The sequence below is a fragment of the Columba livia genome, chromosome 13 (assembly GCF_036013475.1).
Source record: "Columba livia isolate bColLiv1 breed racing homer chromosome 13, bColLiv1.pat.W.v2, whole genome shotgun sequence".
In the NCBI taxonomy this organism is placed as follows: domain Eukaryota; kingdom Metazoa; phylum Chordata; class Aves; order Columbiformes; family Columbidae; genus Columba; species Columba livia.
Window position 1 is genome coordinate 15457595 of NC_088614.1, and position 14505 is coordinate 15472099.

At 36.7% G+C, this 14505-nt stretch overlaps 1 protein-coding gene across 1 annotated transcript; it reads left to right on the forward strand.

Annotated features, from left to right (window-relative positions):
• Window positions 1–14409, forward strand: GPATCH1 (G-patch domain containing 1). Its single transcript, XM_013371149.3, has 20 exons — window positions 1–193; window positions 1211–1345; window positions 1631–1716; window positions 2136–2296; window positions 2650–2747; window positions 2911–2969; window positions 3281–3526; window positions 4131–4278; window positions 4944–5023; window positions 6061–6265; window positions 6891–7178; window positions 8377–8558; window positions 8840–8967; window positions 9236–9369; window positions 9695–9864; window positions 10525–10729; window positions 11465–11575; window positions 12074–12189; window positions 12705–12853; window positions 14095–14409. Exons 1-20 carry the CDS (start codon window positions 115–117, stop codon window positions 14114–14116), a joined length of 2802 nt encoding a protein of 933 aa, XP_013226603.2. The 5' UTR covers window positions 1–114; the 3' UTR covers window positions 14117–14409.
• Window positions 14410–14505: the final 96 nt, after the last annotated feature.

Sequence of the window (14505 nt, forward strand, 5' to 3'; positions counted from 1 at the left end):
CCCTGAAGGGACGCGGGGACGAGCGGCAGCACCGCGGCTCCGCCCCCGCCGGGCCCGGCTCCGCCTCCCTCACGTGACGCAACGTCGTCCCGCGCGAGCCACCGTCGGGGCAAGATGGCGGCGGCCGAGTCGGGTGACAGCGAGGAGGAGGATGTGGTGAGCTACGGGACCGCGCTGCAGCCCCTGCAGGAGGGTAAGGGACCCCCAGCAGTTCGCTTGCTCCTCCTCGGTACCCCGGCATGCGTTGTGGCGGGCGCTGGGGAGCAGCACGGCGTGACGCGCTGGGGCCGGGTGTTGAGGTGGGCCTGCCCGGTTCGGTTCGGGCGGAGCTGCTGTCTCCTTCTTTACGGCCTTCACTTGGGGGAAGCTGTGGTGTGTGGGTCTAGTGTAGACCTGCCTCCCCTTTCTCCTGCTGTACGAACTCCTTGGCAGCCGTGCTGGCCTGTGCCGGGGGGCTGGCGCCGTCCCTGGGCGAGGGGCCGCGGGGTGAAGCAGCCTTGGGCGCGGAGTGCGCAGCCCCTCAGCACCGCACCGAATTGTGCGTGTGGGCCTGGGGCACCCCAGGGGCCGTGCACTGGGCTGGTAAGAGCAGGGCACTTGTTTTTCTTTCTGTCCTTTCTCCAGACCTCAAAAAAATAAGGTAAAGTTCGAGTATAACAGCTCAAGTGTATGTAGTTATACTAATGCGGACATCCTACACTAATATTCATGAGACAGACACAGCATCATCCAAGGACTGCTGTACAGCTGTGACTCCTGATCCTGTGCCACTTCATTCTTATAAATATTTTTTTTAAAGGTGCAAACGTTTATGTCAAAGTCAACAGCTTCTGTGTTTTGTTTCCATTTTGGATATGTCTGATGTGGTGCAGTTTCTCAACACAGTCACTTAAGTGATGAAATCCTGTTAGGGGTTTTTCATACTTAACAACTAAAAGTTGCTTTTCACAGGCAAAAAAGTGTTCTCAGAACTCATTAGAATTTAGGATTTGTATTTGAACACTTCATGCTTCTACTTTAGCAGTGTACATCAACAATGTATACAGATATTTAGGGTGGGAATAAATGTGAATTGCTGATGCTTTCCTCTTCAGAGTGGCTGCTGTTTGATCCAGTTCTTAATCACAAGGAAGAAAGGGCGTCTGGAGCAAGTGGAGAGTCCGTTCTTTATACAGTGTTGTGACTTAGTTTCTGATCTATCTGATTGTAGGTGAACGAATTAAAAAGCCGGTTCCTCTTCAAGAACAGACTGTTAAAGATGCAAAGGGACGATATCAGCGTTTCCATGGAGCATTTACTGGTGGTTTCTCCGCTGGTTACTTTAACACTGTTGGTACAAAGGAAGGTTAGATATTTTCCTGTCTTCTGGGAAGGGTTAATTGATTACCATAATGTAATGTTAGTGAAAACAAATTAACTGTCATAAAGCATTTTTTTTTGTGTTATTCATTATACTGTAAATAGATGAAACAGTATTGTTGAGGGTCTTTCCTCTTGAGTTTTTTGGACTGCAGTTTTGTAGATGTTCCCTTGATGTATCTTTAAGGTGTAATGTTGAAATGTTTGAATTGTTTTCAGATATTATGTTGCAGTTTACAGTATTTTACTTAAATATGTACTTTCTTTAAAGGATGGACTCCTTCCGCTTTTGTATCGTCACGGCAGAAGAGAGCAGACAGAACCGTTCTTGGACCAGAAGACTTCATGGATGAAGAGGTAAATTTAAAAAGGAATACGAATCTTTTGGAAGTAGTTGTCATGACAGCGAGTTTTCAGGTGATGAAATCTGAAGAACTTACTGAAAATGGAAGTAACTTTAAGGTTCCTTCTTGTATACAGTGTTATACGGCTAGGTCCTATAGGATATTTCATAGATTCCCTTAGGAAGGTCCTGTAATCTCAATCATAAAAAATCCCAATAATTCAACCCTTTCACTTTCTCCATCAGAAAATACAAGTGCTTTTGGAGCTGTTTAAAATACAACCGTGCAAGTTATTGAAAGAACAACTGTATAAACTGCTTTAAAAGTTTAGCCAATATGAGGGTCGTATATTTTTTTATTTACATTACAGTAAACAAGCATTTGAGGAAAACATTTTTAATCTAATTTTTCCATTCTGTCTGTATTTTCCAGGATCTTAGTGAATTTGGGATAGCACCAAAAGATATTACAACGACAGATGATTTTGCATCCAAAGCTAAAGACAGAATAAAAGAGAAAGCCAGACAGATTGCAGGAGCAGTTGCTGCCATTCCAGGAACCACCGCATTTGATGATTTGATAGGACCATCTAAGTAAGTAATTTTAAATAAAAGTTAACCAAACAATTCCTTTCACTTAGAAGTGTTGTATTTGTTAAAAAAGTGTTGTTAGATCACAGTAATCCATGAAAGAGACTGGAAGATCTGCAGTGTTACACTTTCAAAGTGGCCTCCGCTGGATTTTTGTGTTGTCTGTGCAGACTTGTACCAGGTAAACATTTACAAACTGGGATGTTGGGTGTATGCAAGTGTTGATATATTTAGATTTGATTTTAAAGCAGGGTATAAAAACATTATTTTGAATGGTACATATGTATATTTTTTCTCGAGAAATATTAAAAATGTGGTTTGAGGTAATTTGTTGTTGGTTTTTGTTTTCTTCTTAGAATAACAATTGGGGTTGAATTGTTACGAAAAATGGGCTGGAAAGAAGGACAAGGAATTGGACCACGAGTCAAAAGAAAGCCACGCAGGCAGAAACCTGGTAAGTTCAGTGAAGTTCTTGAACTCATTAACTCAAATTCAGCATTCATAGACTGATTAGAAAGTTCATTTTTAAGTCTCCTTTTATTTGGTTTGGTTCTCTAATCTTAGAGAAATTTAATAAAGAACCATAATTTAATATGATCCTCTTATGTCCCTTACAGACCCTGCAGTGAAAATATATGGTTGTGCGTTACCACCCGGACTGTCTGAGGGTTCTGAGGTATTGAACAGGCAAAAGTTGTTGCTTGACTTATGTAAGAATGCGTGCGAACGCTTCTTTGATGTCTTTGAACACTATTTTAACGTGCAGTTCTAAGCTTTGTTAAAATTTATTGTGCGTATTGTGAAGAAAGGTTCTAATGTAACTAAATGTATTATTTTGCTACGTAAGCAGGCGTAGTTCATACATATTTTCACATGTGATTTAGGAAATGCAAACTTGCCTAGTCTCATGTTAACTAAATGTTGTAAAAACTCAACATCCAAAACTTGTAGTCAGGTTTACTATTGCATACTTTCATTTTGTACAAGGATGAAGAGGATGAATACCAGCCAGAGAATGTGACATTTGCACCGAAAGATGTAATGCCCGTAGATTTGACTCCAAAAGAGAATGTCCATGGACTTGGCTATAAGGGTTTGGACCCCTCACAAGCTCTGTTTGGTGTGTCTGGAAGAGGACACCTGAATCTTTTCACAGATGGTTCTGAAGACACAAGCAATTTACTTGGTGATCTGAGACACAGTAAAGGAAGAAAACTCGGTATTACGGGTCAGGTAAGGACACTTTTGAGTGTGTTGTATTATTAATGCAGTAAAAGCTAAATAAATGTTGATTTTTCTTCTGTGGAAGGCACCTAGTCATTGTAGAGTTATTGTAAGAAATCTTAAGCGTGGTTTGAGAACAGATTTTTTTTTTGCTTTATTTTTAACTTCATATAAGATAAAGGCAAATCCTAAAATCACTTACCAATATTGTCAAAGAGAACTATAATATGCCTCACTCTGCCAACTTCTGTTTTTTTTCCTTTTGAGAACTTAGTCTGCTCTTAGTCAGACTGCAAATGTTACCTTGTGGAATTAGGCTGCTGTCATCCTGCACAGACTAAACTCACTCTCCCTCCCTGCCAAGGGAGTGGAATTTGTTTGCTTTTGTGTTTGGCAATGGCTCTTTTTTGTTTGTTTTTGTTTTGTTGTTTTATTTCACTAGTTGGTAGCACTTTTTTCTGTGAAGCTGTACGTTTTTTCCAGTGTATATATGTACACTGCACATCTTGTATGATATAGATGGATATATATGTAGATGTGTTTTGACATGTGACTTCAAAGTATTTTTTTATACTTTAGAATTCTGATTATTTTTATTTAAAATACATTTTAGGCTTTTGGTGTAGGAGCTTTAGAGGAGGAAGACGATGATATTTATGCAACTGAAACACTATCAAAATATGATACAGTTCTCAAAGATGAGGAACCTGGAGATGGCTTGTATGGCTGGACAGCACCTAAGCAGTATAGATCCAAAAAAAGTAAGAACCATAGTTCTATCTAAAGAGCTAGTGTAATTTGTATTTGGGACATAAGTGTAATCTCTGCTTTCCAAATTTTTTAATTTTCAGTGGACTGGTATCTTCTAGCCCTGATAAATGAAACTTCCTCTAGTCTTCCTTCTATATTGAAGTGTTCAAATCTGGAAATAATTTCCAAAGCCCTCTGCTAATCCCATTGTAGGCTGAACCCCCCAATTTATATTTTTAAGAGGACAGTATGTGTTGCTTTGTGATATACAACATTCAGTTCCACTGAAGGAAACAAATGATGATGAATCATGGCTACAAAATATGACCCAGTACTTGAAAAGATAATATTTTTTTTTAGATATACTTGCATATTTTCAAATAACGTTTGTAAGTTTTTATCTTGATACCACTTTCTTTTTAGTGCAACTTCCAAGTGCCTGAAATACTGTAGTGATTTCTAGAGTACCTATTGATGTTAGTTGCACACAATTAATGGCATTTGTGGTGTTAGTAGCTACATGCGGTAGTGGTACTGTTGCTTCAATACTAGTCATGTTCATCTTACTACAGTTATGCTCCATAAAATATATTGAACATGGAAAATATTCAGAAAAAATGCTTTTTGCCAAACATACGTGTTTTAAATATTGACCAGCTCTATGGTCATTTTGTAGGATCTGATAGAGACGTGAAATATATAGGCAAAATCTTGGATGGTTTTTCCTTGGCATCAAAATCATCAACTCCAAGCAAGGTAAGCAGATATTGATATATTTTAATTAAGAATAATATCAGCAAATTGACATGTAAGCTGTATGGACTTCACCGTTGCTCAGTGTTTTTTATGTTCTTAAAAATAAAAGTTCTGGTCAGCAATAAAGATTGCTGAATGAGCAAAATTATAGTGTTGAAGGCTATTCAAGACAAAGGTAAAATTTGTTAGACTACTGGATGAATTTAAAATTTGCCTATATACGGACTTGGAACAAATGCCTTCCATGCTATTCACTGTTATTTGGCTTAGAGTTGGAGGAATGGTTTGATTTAACTTTGAAATAAATTAAAAAAAAAGCACATCTTTTGCTTCTAGATCTTTCAGATATAATATTCGGTTTACTGTAAAAATCAAGCCCTGTACTTCATCCAATTCACTATTTTGGTCACAGGTTAATTTTTTAGCCCTATTTGTAAGTTTGCATAATTTGTGGCATATATATTTGCATAAATTAGAATGACAAACAATTGTATGACACGGTCCTCTTTCTAATGAAGAAAAAGGAAGAACATTTGTATGCTATGTAAAATTGCATCATACAGGAAGCACAGGGATAACCTTTGAAGTAACATCATGAATGAAGAATGTGAGGGAAAAGGGCTTGGAAAAACTTTAAAATACAGCAAGCACAGAAGTAATTAATAGTCAGATTAATTGATTGAATCAGGTGACTTCTGCTTTAAAAAAATATTAAGCAATACCAAGAGCATTTTCTCAAGTAAAAGCAGTGCATATTAAGACTCTCGTCAAATGAAGAGAAAATGCTGGGGCCTGATGTGCTTGTTTTCTTGTTTTTCGTATATAATAGTTTGTTCCCAAAGTTCCTATTATGATGCCACTTACTGGGTGGGCCTAAAAGAATCAATAGCTTGTATAATAATATCTGTTTCTACTGTTGAGATGTAAATTGAGGAATTTTTAGATTGAGGTGACTTTTTCTGGAACATGTTTGTAAGTGTTAAATACAAAGGTGAATTTTTCTTAGTGGATTTTTGTTTTGTCGTTCCCCCACCAAGATTTATCCACCACCTGACCTGCCGCGGAATTACAGACCAGTCCATTACTTTCGACCTGTGATTGCAGCTGGGAATGAAAACTACCATTTACAGAAGGCATTAGAGGAATCGACTGGAAAACTTCAGGATGCCATGACACAACAAGGCAGGCATGCTTTGAATGCGGCTCAGAGGAGGGAACAACTGGGAGAGACGGGTCTAAAAGGTATTGATACATCTGACCACACCTGTGCTTGTGTTTCAGGTCTTCTCTTTGTTTGTATAACAGTAAAAATTTGGTCTAGCCTTGAACACTCTTTTCTTATATAAACATACTAAATCTAGTTGACTTAACTAGAATACCTTAACATTGAGTTTTGTCTCAACAGATTAATTGTTGACGTATCTACCTGTATTTTCATTGACTTAAATCTTTTAAAGACAAAGTACATGTGGTGTTGTGTTTTGTTGTGTTGGTTTTTCTTTTCCCTTTTTTGTGGCCTTAGGAATAGACAACATAGTAGTCTATGAGGCTTTTTTCCTTGTAAAATGAAGTTTCACTGAAATACATGTGAATTTACTAAAAAGTTAATTTGTAAATGTGGTTTACATTTTTATCTACAATAGTAAAGTTTATGAAATAATATGTAAATATGTGGTAAAGAGTATCAAAGATGCAATAGAGGTCCATTTTTATCTGCCTTCTTTGCCATTAGACTGCTTATTGCTTATATATATACTGTTTATTGTTCATTTTCTCCAAATGTATATGCATAATGGTAGTTTTTTTTCCTCCACTAAAGTGGCAGAAACAGTTGCAGTGATTTTTAATTTCTATTTCTTTGTTTTAGGTCCAGTTCCATCCGTTTTGGAATATCTGTCTGAGAAAGATAGAGAAAGACTCAAAGAAGCGAAACAAGCATCTGAACAACAAATGAAAGCAAAATCATTGCCTCAGCAGCCACGAAACAGCAGGTTCCAGCCAGCCTCCCCAGCTGATGCTTCTCACAAATGGCAAATGTTGTTGGGGGGGCAGTTAGCAGATGCTGGTTCTAGTGATTTCAAACCATTTGCAAAAAATCCAGAAAAACAAAAAAGATACGAAAACTTTGTGAAAAGTCTTAAACAAGGAGAAAAAGGTAACAGATTAATCCTGACATTTTAATTTTTCTGTTTTTTAATTTTTCTTCCCATTTTTTGGTTCTGATGCGTTTTGTGTTCACTAGGAGTTCTCTCCCTGAACTCCACAGCATTTCTTCTTCTACTTGTTTTTAGGGCCAATACTAAAATAAATTTTTACTGATATTTAGTTGAGTTGACTTCAGAAAAACTGCTCAGTAAGTGTCAGCAAGACTGTGATTTTTCTGTAAGGCATAAAAAGCTGAAATCTGATCTAGGGAGATGAGCAGCAGCAAATGAATCTAGATTGTCTTAAAATAAAATACGGATTAGTGTGGTTTTGAATTTATAAAACAAAGAGGTTATTGGGGAAGAGGAAAATGGGCACCAGCAAAGTTTTGCAGAGGAAAGGGTATAGAGTCCGGTAGAAAACCCAGCTTTGTTATTTAAGGATTTTTTAAAATAATCCTTTTCACTATATGAAAAAAGATTTCCTGGTCAGTAGCCTCTCCTGCCTACTGCACTGGGACAGACTACCTGAGTTCCTCCGTTCAGGACTGAGTTTTAGCCTGTGTAAAATTGAGTGTCCTCTTATGACTGCAAGTGCTTTCTTAGTCATAATGGTGAAAATGCAGAAATAACTCGAATGATTAAGATTCTGCTTGCAAGAGTGTTTTTGCTTGGCTCGTTTTATTTCCCATTCTTTCTAGCAGCAAATGTGAACCAGTTGCTTTAAACAGGTTCTGTACTGGTTACAAAAACCCGTGTCCAAGTTCTGTATTTCTCAGCAGGCACTTTATATACCAGAAAGCTCTCTGAGGTTACCAAAGCCTGGCCAGGTTTACTTACTGGTTAACTCTTTTGTTCTGTTTTAGTTGTTTGATAAAGCTTTGGACTATACTTTTTGTTTTAAACACCTGTTAAATACATTAAGTATATTGAATGTTCCTTAGAGTGTAATGAGTAAGGAGTTATCATTACAAGTAAAATCATTTAAAATATCTGTCTTGCATTTGGCAAATGGTATCACTCTTGCTGTCGTGAAAAACTTCCTCCGCTTACCAAGGAATAACACAGTTGAGATTAATACTATCCTTAAACTAAATACTCATCAAATAGTTGCAAGGATGTTTACTTTTTATCTTATTTTTTGTTTGGAAAGCATCAGACCTCAGTAAGCTATCATCTCTACTAAGCATTTCTCTCCTCCTCTCGTAGGAGATACATTGGAGCATCATTTAGACCCAAATATGACAGAATGGGAGCGAGGAAGAGAACAAGAGGAATTCTTCCGTGCAGCAATGTTCTACAAATCCTCAAATTCAACACTGTCATCCAGGTTTACTCGGGCTAAATATGAAGATGATGTTGACAAAGTAGAAGTTCCACGGGACCAAGAGGTACATACTGTTTACAGTCTTTTAGTACATTGGAACTGCAGTTGCTGCCTTAGCCCTGGCTTTACAAATTCTTTTTCTTTAAAACTCTTTTATATATATAATGTCAATGTTTTGTTACCCTTCTATTTATTAAATCTTTGAAAATACTCACTGCGTCCAAAGCGGTGATTTGTTAAACTACGCTTAAATATTTGTGTTTCCGTCCTGTTCTAAGTCTCAAAACAGTAATAGCCAATTCAGTGAGTTGTTATTTAACAGCTATAAATGTTTGACTTTTTCAGAGTGATATTGATGATAAGGAAACTGCTGTGAAGATGAACATGTTTGGTAAACTCACAAGAGACAAGTTTGAATGGCATCCTGAAAAGCTGTTGTGTAAAAGATTTAATGTTCCTGATCCATATCCTGAGTAAGATGATTGATACTGATATTTTTAACGCGTTTTGAAAATTCAGAGTTTTTCATATGCTTGTGGAAAATCTGGCTTGATGCTCGCTTTTTGTGTCATAATAGATGTAATATAGAACTGCCTGATGTCTTTATTTGTGCCATGGTGACCTCTGACAAAACAGGAAGCGTTTTAAGGATTACTGTGGGTGTTTCAGTTTGTTGTAGATAATCTGAAACCTTTTCTGTGTTGAAAACAATAACCTACAAGCATTTTTATTTCCCACTAGTTCTTCGATTGTTGGGTTACCGAAAGTGAAACGAGACAAATATTCTGTGTTTAATTTCTTAACTGTGCCTGAACCCACCACATCTGTAACTCAACCACCAAATGAAAAAATCCAACAGAATAACAGTCTCAACAGTAAGTTTGTTTCTTTATTCATTTAGCTATAAATGAGATAATAGTATAGAAAAAGCACATCTTTGTCATAAAGAACTTACCCACCTTTTGTTGGTTTTGGGTTTGTTTGTTTATGGGTTGGTTTTTTTGTAATTCATAAAAACTGAAGTACATGATATTATGCTGATTTCTTCTACCCAGAAAGCCTTTATAGGTCAGATATTAATTAGAAAGGTTTAAAAATGTCAGATTATACTGAAGAAGCAGAGTAATTTAAAATCAAGTAGGCCATGAAATACAGGATAATTTGGCATGCAACTGATTTAAATATTTGGGATGCTTTTAGAACCAAAGAAACCTTCAAGATGGGATGTGTCAGATAAAGAGAAGGAGAAAAAGGATTCTATCAGTGAATTCATTAGTCTTGCGAGATCAAAAGCTGATGCTCAGCAGCAGCCACCAGCGCCAGCAACAGAAGAACGTGGAACTGGGCCGAGTGAAACTCTTCCCACTGAGGTGAGTTTACAACCATGTTTGAATAGCTGTAAACCTTCACAACCCTGAAATAAGGTTTGGTGATACATACATTGATTTAATACAGATCAGTTTGCAGAAGAGCCAAGTCAGGATGAAAGATGTGAGATTGTACTCTGGAGAACTTTGAGGTTATAACTGTGAGATGTAAAACACAGCATATGAGGACAGCAAGTACAGCTGTACTTAAAATAGCAGCTTAAGAAAAAATGTAGCTCTGCAGTCTGGGAGTTAAATTGACTCTCTTACACCCACTTTGCTCCCAGACAGAATATGTCTTTTTCTGCTTTGAATGGAGGAAGGTATATACTTTGGAGAGAAAGGTGATGTTTTCCTTTTGCTTAAATTCAGTACTGTATAACTGAAGTATGAATTAATTAATTAGAATTTACAGTATCTGGGGATCTATGTTCAAATGTCTATGTAGCACAAATTGCACTACCCTTTACAGGATGTTGATGTAATTTCACAGTGTTTCAAACTTTAGACTAGCAGTTCCTAAGATTGTGTGTTTCATAGCTATTGTGGTATTTGAGTGTGTTGTAAATACATATCAGCTTGTTTTAATTTATTACTTACCAGAGAGAGATTGTTAGTTTATTTTAGTGTTTAAATACAGTTTGTTGTGATGCTGGTTTGCAGGTAGCTAATGAAGATAAGGATCAGGAAGAAGAAAGCAGACCGTCCATGGACTTATTTAAGGCCATCTTTGTGAGTTCATCAGATGAAAAATCGTCGTCCTCTGAAGAAGAGAGTGATGAAGAACAGCAACCAGTGACTTCGGTTGTAGATACAGAAACCACCAAGCAAGTTGATCTACCAGACAATTCTTCATCTAATGCACAAGGTACTACTTAATGGATGTTCATTTTTAGAAATATGTTGTAAAAGCTTCATTTATGAATCAAATACTCCAGGACTGGTAGGACAGTGCTGTGCCCTTGTGCAGATCATCTGGCACTGGTGGAGCTGGGCATGTAGTAAACGTGAATAATACAGCACTGACTAAGGCCTTGCATGTTAGTATTATTTACATTGTCATGTGTCTTTTATCCTACGTAGTAAAATTTAGTAAGCTAGTTGTAAAAAGTTCCCATATTTTCAGGATGTCATTAAATTAACAAAATGTTCAATATGCTTAGCTTAGCTTATAGTAGAAATACTTAGCTTAGCTTATAGTAGAAATACACTTACTGTCACAGTTGGTTCTGTTAACATCTAACTTTTAGTGTATATTGACTTTATACATCTTGTGGAGCCTTTTATTCATTTTAAGTAATGGAAAAGTAGTACTCTGATAATAAATCAAAGCAAATACATGCACTGATAAATTAATTAGTAATGTAAAAGGTCAATTTGGTTTTAAAACAGACAAACCAAAAACCAACCAAACAAAACACACCAGTGTTTCAGAATGTCAACTATCCAGTTGGCCAAAGCCAAAGAGATACAGGATGCTGATCAGTTAGAGGTTTTTAGAAAGCCTCCTGTAACTTTCTTCAACACTTCTTCAAAAAATTGTAACCTTAGTTTCCTTTCAAATAAGAAGTTTTTGTTGTTTGTTTGGTTTCTTTTTTCATAGAGAACGTGGCTGCTACAACCGATGCTGGGATTTCTTTGTTGCCTACTTCAAAGCAGGAACTGGATGCATCAGAGGAATTTGGACCAAAGTTGCCTCCAGCTTTTTCTTCTGGTAGATTCTGTAGACTTCTAGTGGGTAAATTCTGAGCATTGAAGTCGTATGTAAGATATATAGTATTTCTCTTTAAAAAATATTTGTGAACAATCAGTTTACCCCTTCAATGCTTGTGTTGTGTCAAACTGACATCAGCAAATGCTTTGTTATTGTGCTATGATCCAGTAGCAGGAGCCTCTTTGCCTGTGTACCAACTTTGTAGTAGTTCTATAGAAGCAATGATAAAAAAAAGGTAGGGAAAATATAGGACCAGCCTTGCAATTTCTTTTCATAACAGATTGCAAAGGCTTTTAATTACACTAGGAAGGTTGCAGTTAAGAGTTTTAGACATTGCATTTCCATTTAAAAGCTTTAGTGTTTTTTTGTTGTATTTTTTTTCAAACTATTCTATTAGATTAAACTTAATACATAATTTAATAGTTAAATTACCTTTTTTTTGTCCCTTTTGGTTTGATTGGTTGGTTGGTTTGTTTCCACATTTGCTTTGTGCTTTAGGCCCTACTTGGCAACAAGAACCAGCAAGTTTTCCTGGGCCTAGTGGGAAAGAAAAACGTAGGAAAACCAGAGAGAAACACAAGACCAAGAGAGAACACAAACACAAAAAGGAAAAGGTAATTAATTTAAATAAACAGTTTATTGATTCTTTGATCTGCCAGTCAAATTTTTTATTATTTATGCTAGGTTGTAGAAAATGGATGTACTGGAGCTACAACTTAAACAACTGAGTTTCTCAGGTGTCTTGAAACCTGAACTTCAGAACAGAAAATATTCCAAGTAGGATGCTGCTTTTTCCATATATACGGCGTGACTACAGATTGTATCTTGCGGGTTGTTTAATGTTGCACACTGAAGATGTCAGGCGTATTCTGGGAACTGCTTATACTTCAAGGCTTGTATACAAATAATAATAGTGAAATTTCTATTTTGGGAGGGTTGAGCGCTTGGGATGAAATGGCTGATTTCGGTATGTATTTTTTAGTTCAGTGTAAGCAGTTTAAGAGAGTTAAGTGTTCTGTTTCAGTTAAGCTTGGAGTCTACACCAAAATCAGCTTTTTGCTGTTGTTGCCTTTCAGAAAAACCCAAGTCTTTCACAACTATACAAGGATTATTTCTCTTCTTTTTACAGAAAAAGAAACGTAAGAAACAGAAAAACAAAGGGAAACACAAGAATAAGAAATCAGAAAAAGACAGCAGCAGCTCAGACACTGATGACAGCAGTGACAGCGTTAGTGATATAGACACCACAGGCTTGTCACCAAAAGAACTTCTGAGAAGGTAAATAGAAAGTTTACTTAAATACTTGCAAACTTTGCAGTGGATAACCAAAGCCCCAGTTTATGAGTTGTCATTCTAGTTAACCCATTTGCAGTAAATATGGATCACCCAGTCTCTTTATGAATATAAAAAAAAGATACTGCTCACTTTTTTTTAATAAAGTGGGGAAAGATTACAAATATTAGGCATCCTAAGCTACAGAGTCATTAATTTTAGGATCCAAGCCTCTTAAGGTAAAGGGCACTAAATACACAGCTCTGTTAGTTTGTGGAGGTTGTAGTGAAGGGTGACTGGTATTTTGGGAAGGTATTTTGAAAGGGAATTAAAAATTGAACAAGTGCAGGTGATGATTCATATTTTTGTTGCTTCATCTACTTCTCTTTACTTGGAAACATTGGAAGCAACATTGTCTGCTTCAGTTTGTTGGTAATCAGTGAAAGATCCGATTCAAGTAGATGCATTGTGTGGTATTGATGCTTAAGGTAATTCTGTGCTGCAGCAAGGAGCAGTGAGGCAAGCAAAACAACGCTTGGGTCATGTACATGTTTGCTAAATTTAAGCTGTGCTGTTACATTTTTGTAAACTAGAGACTTGAAGATAGAACCAACAGAAATGTGAAAATTGAACGATTTGCGATTTCATGTTGCTCACACACTTGATGTAAAGTACAAACAAAAGTTACCATCTTTGGTTCAGATCATAGTCAACTTCAAGTGCATCCCATGTGGAACGGTCACTGTGTTCGCTTCCGTTTAGTGTCTCATATTAGCTGAGAGATCTCAAGGTATTTATTTGAAATACTGTATCTAGCTGTCCTAATGGCAAAATGATTGGGGTCTAGGTATTGAGTGGAATGGACACGTTCCAATGGAAAGGCTGGCATTGGAAAGGACTCTGCCTTCCATACCTTTGAAACTGAGCTTCAGACATGTACTGCTGTTTTCTTACTAAAAACATAAAAAACCAAACCCAACAACAGCACAACCACAAACTAGTTCTCCTTGGATTTCTAAAGGGCTAAAATATATGCATTTTGTACGAAAGAACTGGACTTCTTTGTACAAGCAGTAATTTTGGAAGTCTTTGCCTGTCTCTCTTTACATCACAGACAAAATGTTTTTATCTCACATAACTCAGATCTCTCTTAAACTAAGGTTTAAGAAACTTGAAGTAACTAGATGGTCTTAACGTTGTATGTTACTGTTCAGTCTGACCTCTTGCTTTTTCTTTCTCCCCTTTAGATTAAAACAACTTCAGTATTGAAGAGGTGGTTTGCTTTCTTCAGTGCTGTGTGACTCGTTCTCCAATTTTTGATCTCCTCTGTGATGGTAGATCAATAATTTATACTTTAAAGCACTGTAGATACTGTATTCATATTGAATTTGTTTGAAAGTAAATGTGCATATGTTTATTTTGTGATGCTTCATCTGTTCAAAATGTATGGATTATGGAATGTTGAAAAGAACCCTTTTGGGCAACATAATCTGAAATACGGCAGGCTCTGTTTTAATTAACATGAAACAAGATATTTTAATAAACTTAAGTATTACAAATCATTTTTGTATGATAAGTCATTGCCTAGGACCTCTAAAATGCTGGAGATTAAGTTTCAATCTGAATTAAGTTTTGAAGTTAAAAACTAAAGCAATTTA

What these genes read in the sequence shown, in the direction of transcription:
- GPATCH1 (XM_013371149.3), top strand. Translation starts at nt 115, where the DNA reads ATGGCGGCGGCCGAGTCGGGTGACAGCGAGGAGGAGGATGTGGTGAGC. An exon ending in AAGACTTCATGGATGAAGAG is followed by an intron (nt 1,717 to 2,135) that starts GTAAATTTAAAA and finishes TGTATTTTCCAG; the next exon opens with GATCTTAGTGAATTTGGGAT. An exon ending in ACAAACACAAAAAGGAAAAG is followed by an intron (nt 12,190 to 12,704) that starts GTAATTAATTTA and finishes TTCTTTTTACAG; the next exon opens with AAAAAGAAACGTAAGAAACA.